Source organism: Bicyclus anynana, chromosome 27 (assembly GCF_947172395.1).
Source record: "Bicyclus anynana chromosome 27, ilBicAnyn1.1, whole genome shotgun sequence".
NCBI classification, from domain to species: Eukaryota; Metazoa; Arthropoda; class Insecta; order Lepidoptera; family Nymphalidae; genus Bicyclus; species Bicyclus anynana.
In genome coordinates, this window is record NC_069109.1 from 3,472,646 (window position 1) to 3,481,650 (window position 9,005).

The following is a 9,005-nucleotide window of genomic DNA, read 5'->3' on the forward strand; positions in this document are numbered from 1 at the left end:
CATATAAATTGTTTATAACGAGGTTATAAGTTGATAGTTAAAATTTTTAAAGAAAAATCATTTTCTTCTTTTTAGTGCGTATAAAGCTGTTTTAGAAAAGTTTTTTTGCTTTTAATTTATTATTAACACACAATATGAATACTCACTCAGAGGTAAAGTCACATTGTTTGCATGTATATTTCAAGTCAATGTTTCCATGCGTTTCCTTGTAGTGTCTCAGAGCTGAGTATGCATTGGTGAACCTTTCTTTACACTGCACACATTCATATCTGTGGACAGAGACAAACATTTTAATTTAGCTATCTAGCCGACTTCAAAAAAGGAGGAGGTTATCAATTCGTCAAAATCTTTTTAGAAGTCTATTATTGTACTATATTATATATCGAAGGACTGAATAGGTATGGGTCAGCTATGATGGAATCTTGGAAATAATATTGCCAGTAAATAGCAAAATAATCACTTTAATGTAATCACAAAATTAATTAACAATAACAAATTATTAATAATAATAAATTGGATGGAAATGCGGTAAGTTTTATGCCATGAGGCCGTTCGTCCCATTTTTTATGACAGTTGTACTTTTTTATTCCATATCTTTCTTTTCTTCTTTCATTTCATCGTTCATGGCATAAACCTCACCCAAGTGCAGTACGTTTCCTACTGCCGCCATAAGATGGCACTATTATTATCTAATCTACGGCACATATATCATTGATAGCAATTTTAACCGACTTAAAAAAAGGAGGAGGTTCTCAATTCAACACATGTTTTTTTTTACCTCATAACTTTGTCATTTCTCAACCAATTTTGAAAATTCTTTTTTTGTTTGAAAGAATATACTTTCAGATTGGTCAAATTTATTTTTCATGAAATACGTCACCGCCTGCAAAGTGATCAGAAGGTGACACGTATGATGTTATTTTTCGCTTTTTAGTTTATTTTTTGTTATCGTCGGTTAATTTTTTTTGTTAAAAAAGATTTTATTTTACAACTTATTCAATTATAATTATTTTTTATTTTTATTTATGCAGTATTTTATTTTCTTTAGAAAAGAATAAAAAATAAAAAACAAAAACATGTCTTTAAGTTGAGCTGGAATCGAACTCAGGTTTAATAAGTTTTGTTCCTTAGTTTCACACCACATGTCCAGTCAAAATGTTTTAACTTGATGCACGGCTTGGGTGTTAGGTTTGTTTTTGTTACGGAATTTCTTGATTCGTTCGTAAAAGCCGTGCAATAGCTTAAAATGGAATAACTGCCACATTTTTCAAGGCTTGAACTTTAATTTTGAGGCTTACCTTCTAAAATGTTTATTATAATGCACCTCATATGACATCTTTGTATTAAGAACCGATTCACAAATATTACACACAAGGCCTCCCTCTGTCTGCAAAGCAAAAAAGGAGTTAGGGGGTTATCTGTATAGAGCTTGGCTACTAAAACTTTTTTTACATACATAGTTACAAGTGAAGCTAATATAAAGCGTGTAAAAATGGAAAGTAATTGTGCTAATGTTTGAAAAACACATATGTACAAATATTTTTATTTAATTTTTTTTTTTGTTACAAAGGTAAAGGAAGGGCGTGTTCTCAACTACGTATGATGAAAATCAGTCCAAGATGGCCGCCGTCACAAAATGGCCAATCACACGTTTATTCACAACTCCTTCAATATTTTTTTCTCTAATTTGTTGGTCTATCGGAGATCAGTCTCTAGACCATAATCCGATCAAATGACTTATTAGTATGTCGTTTCGGGCTCTGCACATCCACTGATGTAGCGTCCCTCCAGGAATGAGTATATACTACTATACTATGTTGGCCAGTCGTGTTCGTTTCAGGCGGAATTTGCAGTCGCTGACGTCTAACAATTTGACAGCCAGGTTGTTTTTATGGCGCTCAAGCCTCTGTTTGTAGGCCTCTAGTGACCTGTCTATTTCCTCCTTAACAGGTGAAATGTTAAGATGGCTGTGTGTTTCTGCAGTCTTGACGAACCATGGTGCATTGCATATTACATTCAATACATTGTTTTGGAAGCGCTGAAGTATTTCAATGTTTGAGTGGCTAGCAGAGCCCCAGAGTTGAATACCGTAAGTCCATACTGGTTTTATAACACATTTATATATCAGCAGCTTGTTTTCCAGGCTTAATGTGGATTTTCTCCCAATCAACCAATACAGTTCTCGAAATTTCATATTGGCCTGATCTCGTTTCGCCTTAATGTGATCTCTCCAAGTCAATCTTCTATCTAGATGTACACCTAAATATTTTACGGTTGTTTGGTGGGGTAAGGTAATCTCGTCTAGTTTCACAGCAGGACAATCTCCCCTTCTTAACGTAAATGTTATGTGGCTTGATTTAGTTGCACTAGCTTTGATTCTCCATTTTTTGAGCCAGGAACAAGTTTTATTTAGGTGTTCTTGTAGATTTAGAGAAGCTATGTTGGGATCTACATTGCGTGAGAGCAGAGCAGTATCATCTGCATAAGTCGCTGTTATCACATTTTGGGACAAAGGCATGTCAGCTGTATAGATAGTATATAGGACGGGGCCCAGCACCGACCCCTGTGGTACTCCAGCTTCGATTTTGTAGAAATTAGACAATTGGTCATTACATTTGACTTGGAATATGCGTTCGGAGAGATATGATTTTATGAGCATATATGCTGTGTTTGGCATGCACTGTTTTACTTTATATATAAGGCCTTTATGCCAAACACGATCAAAAGCCTGTTGGATGTCTAGAAAAGCAGCTGAACAGTATTCTTTTCGTTCTAGTGTCTGACGAATAGTGTGTGCCACTCTGTGAATCTGCTCTGTTGTTCCATGATGGGCCCGGAAGCCAAACTGGTGATCTGGTAATATTTTTTGGTCTTCTAAGACAGGTTCTAGTCGTTTAAGGAATAGTTTCTCAAACAGTTTTGATAGTACTGGGAGAAGACTTATTGGTCTGTATGAAGACACATTTGTAGGAGGCTTTCCTGGCTTGGCTATCATATTTATTATGGAGACTTTCCAGAGTGACGGGAAATGTTGTGTTCTCAATATTGCATTGAACAATACTGTTAGTAGTATGACTCCTTTTTTTGGCAACTGTTTTAAGACTTCAGCTGTGATGAGGTCATAGCCAGGTGCTTTCTTTAGTTTTAGCTGGTTTATTTCTTTAAGAATTTCTTTTGGGTTAACTGGTCTCATTGGAATCGATAATTGCTGGTCACTCTCAGTAACTTTGTTGATTTCATCTTCTGTTTCTGAAGGATCGGGATCATTTGGTTTAAATACCTCCTGCAGGAATTGAGCAAATAGCTCGGCTTTTTCTGTAGGGGTTCTAGCCCAGTTACCATCAGATTTTTTAAGGGGTGGCACATAATCTGTTGACTTTTTGAGAGGTTTGGTCATTTTATAAAGAGAGTAGTCTTCTGATTTATAAGGAGAAAGTGTCTGTAGTTGATCTTGTAGGGTCATATTTTCATTTTCATCCATCATTACTTTAATTTCTTTTTTCGCCTTGTTGAGTAACCGCTTATCATGACTGCTCCTGCTTGCGTGCCATCGTCTCCTAAGGCTCCTCTTATCAGCTATTTTTTGCCGAATTTCTGCAGGGTAATACAGGCTCTGAGGTGTAGATTCTAGGTATGGAGTAGACAACCACGCCGCCTCTTGTATTAGGTTAGTAGCGTATAAAACTGCGTCATCGATCTCTTTTGCTGTTTTTAATGAAATTCGTAAGTTAACCTTGTCGTCTATGTAGTCTCGGAAGGCTTCCCAGTCTGTTTTCTTATTATAAAGGGTCTCGCGTGCTTCCTTTAGGATAACTGTAGTGCTCAAGGTACATATGACTGGAGTGTGATCAGAAGATCCATCTAGACAAGTTTTGATTTTTGTGTATAAACCAGACATTCCCTTAGTGATAAAGAAGTCAATAAGATCTGGAGTTTTAGTACGATCACTTGGCCAGTGAGTTGGTTCGCCACCTGACAGTACATTGAGGTGGTTTCTTTCAACTGCCTTTCTTAGTTCTCGTCCTCTAGTAGTGACCAGTCTTGAGCCCCATACGGTATTCTTGGCGTTCCAGTCACCACCTGCAATATATTTACTACCAAGTGTTTGAAAGAACTCAACATACATTTCTTCAGAAATCTTATGTTTGGGAGGACAATACACGGCTGCAACATTTAGGGTTCCTTGCCAGTCGTCTATAGATACTATGGAGGCCTGTAGGAATTCATGTTTAAAGTTACGAAGAACATGTTGTTTTATATTTTCTCTAATTACTACTGCAGCTCCAGCATGTGATGTTCCATCTGGATGGTTAGTGAAATATATATTGTATCCCTTTAATTTAACTGTTCTTTCATCAGTCATATGTGTTTCAGTCAGTAAGAGAATGTCTATTTTATTTAGGTTGATAAAGATTTCTACTTCATGTTTGTTTGGTGATAGACCATTTATATTCCATGTAGCAATCTTTAAGGATTTCTCTGGTTACATTGGGCTATTAATGTCGTTAGGAGTCCCATTAAGGTACCTAGTTGTTGGATGAGGATATCAATCTTCTCTGATTGTTTTAAGATTACTTGTTCTAACAAGTTAGTTGGCTGAGCTTGGGTGCTCTGTTTCGATTTATCCCAATAACCAATTTTTTCAGGATCTGGTATGTGGGATTGTTGTTGTTGTGTGTTTTCTTTCTTACTAGATGGACCTTGTTTAGAAAGTGAACTTCTGGTGTTCAGTGGAGGAAAGTCATCAAGGTTAAAAGGCATTTGAGGCTTTTGAGTGTGTGTACTTGTTTTCTTATTTTGATTTTGGTTCGAGTCTACTTTTTTGGCTCCCATAATTTTTCTTGCTCGTATTTCTTTGTATACCTGACAACCTTTATAATTTGCAGGGTGATTTCCGAGACATAGGGTGCAAGTAGCTGGAGAGTTTCTGTCTTTTTTAGGACAGTCTGTGGTTCGATGCCCTTGTGCACATTTAACACATCGAAACGGACGCATACAATTATTTTTTGTGTGCCCATATTGTTGACATCTAGTACATTGTGGGATGTCATATGTTTTCTTTGGATCCTCAATCTTGACTCTTGTGTTGTATATGAATTCGATGTCTTTTACCTTGATGTTGTTAGGAGCAGGTTCTAGGTTCACGAAAAACATGTTCAATGGCATCTTATTTTTTCTGGATCTCGCACATATTACTTCACCTCTGACTGTGTTACCAGACTTCTCCATTGCTTCTTTAATTGCTTCCACTGGTGTTGTGTGGTGTAGATTTTTAACCACTATTCTATAGCATTTATTCTGCTTTTGAGTGAATGTATGGCCTATGAGTCCATTTTTACGCATCAGTTCAATAATGTTTTTGTACACCTCAGTACTTTGTGTAGCAATCCTAAGTTGGTTTCTGTTAATTACTTTGTAGGTGTAGCTATCACTCGGTATAGTACTGTTCAGCAATTCTGTTAGTTTGGATACATCATCTATTCCATAGAGAACAATAGGTGGAGGTTTGATAACCTTTTTTGGATGTTCTATCATTGGTTCATCAGTCAAGTCTATAGGCAGTCCACTAAAACTGTTGGACGTATTGATTTTTCCATCTTCGGTTAGTATGGTTGGTGGACTATTAACTTTTTTTCGTTTTGGGTTCCTTGTTGTCGGTAACCTTTGCCAAGAGGGTGGCAATTGGTTGTCATGTGTTTCACCACATGAGCTATTTTTCTCTGGCGTCACCAGGTGTGGCGCATTTGTGGACTTATTTGTTGTGGTGATATTCCCTAGGGATGAAGATCTAGGTCTTGAAACAAAAAGGCTTGGATGGAAAGCCTGCTGTATAAGCTTCTTAGTAGTACCAGTAGCATTTACTAATAAAGGAGCCTGGTTCTCCGCTCCTGTATAGTCTTCGGTAGCTAATTTCTCACTCACAGGCCCGGGTACCTGTGAGCGCCGGGCGCTGGCCGGGTCGCATGGCAAATCGCATTTCTCATTTTCGGACATTTTCATAATATAAAAAGGGTTGGGAAAATAGTAATAGTACTTTCCCAAGGCACTACACTCAGATTTTTCGAACAAACCACGTTCTGGCTCCTGCTAGCCAACCGATAATCGGCGAACTACTCTTTTAGAGGGGATTTAATCCCTCTTGGCCCGTAGTAGCCAATGGACAGGTTATTTACCGCCGCCTGTGACTCGGCGTTGTTGCTCGTTTAGCACCACCCAGGGGACACGTATAGGGTGGGCCTAGGAAAGGTGGTCACTCCTACGGACGCGAGCAACATCATCCCCCTTCATCATCCACCATCCAACTCCTTCAATATAGGCATCAATTGAAAGGTCTTGAATTGTAGAATACTATACACTATGACAAACTTAAATATGGCTGACATAACAAAAGGAGGACTACAGATTTTTTAACAAATCCCTAAATATGGGTATCAAATGAAAGGGCTTCACTAGTACAATGCTATGACGAACTTCAAATTCAGGATGGCCACCACCACACAATTCTGAGGGTTATTAAATTATTTATTTAGTTATTTACCTTTTTATGCCTCAGCTCCATATGCTCATTGAAAGTCAACTCATGGTCAAACCCTGTGATGCATTTCTCACATCTGTATGGCAGTTTTAAATATTTACTATTAGCAGCACTCAGTTGTCGCCCATTTAACATTTCCTCTATGGATAGAAGGACAGGTTTAATTTTATCCTCATACCACATCCCGCATCTACCTTTGGACTTTTTTATTGGCACTGGTAATGGTTCTTCTGAATTTTTCTTACTCTTTGTCTGTTTTTTAATCTGTGTAATTTCATTACTCTTTTTTTTACTCTGTGTCCGTTTTTTAATCTGTACCGTTTTGTCTGTTGCTTCATTATTCTGTATGATACATATTTTATTACTAACTAAAGACTCATCTGTAGTTTCAAAATTTTTTACATTTTCACTGACTTCAACAAATGGCATGTCATTATCAAAATCAAGAACATCTTGGTGCTCATTTTTAATTTCAATTGTTATTTTGTTTTCTACAATTTCATTTATTACTCTATGGTCAATAGTTTCTATTTGTATTGGTTGTGACTTGATGGTTGATTGCAGTTCTATTTTTGAAAATTCTAAATTTTGTAGGTAGTTGTTTGCATTTTTCCTTAACTGTAAATGTAAATTTCTTTAAAATGAAATTGCAAGAATAGTTATTTGTGCCACAGTCAAGTTATGAAGGCTATTGTAGCACAAGTGATTTTTTATGTCTCATTGCACAAAAGACAGCACGAGTGCTACAATGGATAATTACATGCAGTGGCATACAATACTTTTTCTAACATGATAAAAGAAATAACAAAACTTAGTAAATAATAATTGGCATTGTTCCCGCATGGTTTTCTAGATATTGTCTTTTATAAGAAAGCTTGAATAGCCAAGGCTGTGGAACTATGTATAAATTAAAAATAATAATTGTTGCACAGTTTACCTGTGTGGTAATGAAAAATGATAATAGCTCAGTGGTAAGAGCGGTCGGACTCATCACCGAGGGGTGGTGGTTCGATCCTCGCCCTGTTGGTCTATTGTCATACCCACTCCTAGCACAGTCTTTGTCAAATAGTTGGAGGAAAATGGGAATATTGGTCATATTAAAAAAAAAGACATGGCAAATATTCTAGAGAGAGTACCCCCCTCCCCTCTATCATTTGTGCTGTACGTATGTGTGTGTGAAATATCTCAATATATAAATAAATAAATATTTTTTTTATTACCTCATTATTTAATTTATTATAGCTATTCAGTGCTTGAATTTTAAAATCATGGATTTTCTTAACAGTATTGTGGCACCAGAGGCACATAAGGCTATTAAGCTGAAACATCTGAAAAAGAAACAGTTTGTAAAATAATTTATTTTGATAAGGACTTTAGATAAAGTGTAACGCTCATGTACAGCTCCACCCAGTTATTGTTGAGGACTCTACGCTCAAAATTATTGAGTATACACTCCTAGGACACACAATCCAGTTATACTAAAGCCAAACTGGAGGAGTACTGTTTAACAACAAACAAATTAAAAATAAGGGTATAAATTGTTAGTAATTTCACACCTAATAATAATTATAAATAACTTGTTCTTAAATTAATGATAATAAATTTGATTAATAAGCTTAAAACAATTAGATATAGTTATTATATTTAGAATAATATTTTATAAAACAACAATACATTAATAACATGCATTTTCTACCCTCATTTCTAATTTGTTTGTTAGTAAACAGTACCCATCAAGTATGGCTTTAGTATAGATACTCGTAGGTCTAATTTTGAGAAGGACTACTGCCAACAATGAGGACTGACTATATACTTGCTCGAGAATGTATTCCATTTTGAATTTCGTATTTGAAGCGGCTACGACTCCGTCGTGTTCCGTACGGTACGGTATTATTGAATAATCTGTGCTCTGGGCTGAGAAATTTACCTGAAATTTTTTTGGAAGGCAGAAAAACTAAGTATCTCTAAGCTCATTCCGTACGCTCCATCTGTATATTATTGATTAATCTGTGCTGCTGAGAAATATATGTAAAATTTTTTTGAAAGCCAGAAATAAGTATCTCTAAGCTTGATCCAGGATACGGCTGGCTACATAGCCTAACCAATGAACCAAGTAGGCAGTTAATTACAAAGTTTAAGATAATAAATACCTTAATTTCCAATAAGTTTAAAATTTCTGCGTGATCACAGGAACTCAAGTCCACCAGCGGTAAATTTTTCCTAAGGCAAGTAATACAGAATTTGTCTTCAACACTTTTCGCCTTTTTATTTATGCTGTAACTTATTAACTCATTCATTTTGATGAATTATATTAGGGCAAAAAATTATAATTTTCTTTCAAATTCTAAACAATACGTGTCGTCATTGGTAAAGTCGTTATCAATTTGACAAGATTTATTTTTAAATTTCGACAACCCGCCAAGAAGCTCTTGGTTCTGGCTTTTTTGCTATAGACAACTTTAAAAATGTA

At 36.1% G+C, this 9,005-nt stretch overlaps 1 protein-coding gene across 1 annotated transcript in view; it reads right to left on the bottom strand.

The window, feature by feature from the left end:
• The window catches only part of LOC112048689 (zinc finger protein 62 homolog), a 33,539-nt gene extending 24,632 nt beyond the window's left edge, over positions 1-8,907 (bottom strand). Inside the window, exons 1-5 of the mRNA XM_052890046.1 lie at positions 8,686-8,907; positions 7,756-7,863; positions 6,539-7,153; positions 1,299-1,387; positions 147-269 (exon numbers count right to left, since the gene is read on the bottom strand). Coding sequence (XP_052746006.1) covers positions 147-269; positions 1,299-1,387; positions 6,539-7,153; positions 7,756-7,863; positions 8,686-8,832 — 1,082 coding nt within the window. The 5' untranslated portion in view covers positions 8,833-8,907. The remainder of the gene's footprint in view (positions 1-146; positions 270-1,298; positions 1,388-6,538; positions 7,154-7,755; positions 7,864-8,685) is intronic.
• Positions 8,908-9,005: the final 98 nt, after the last annotated feature.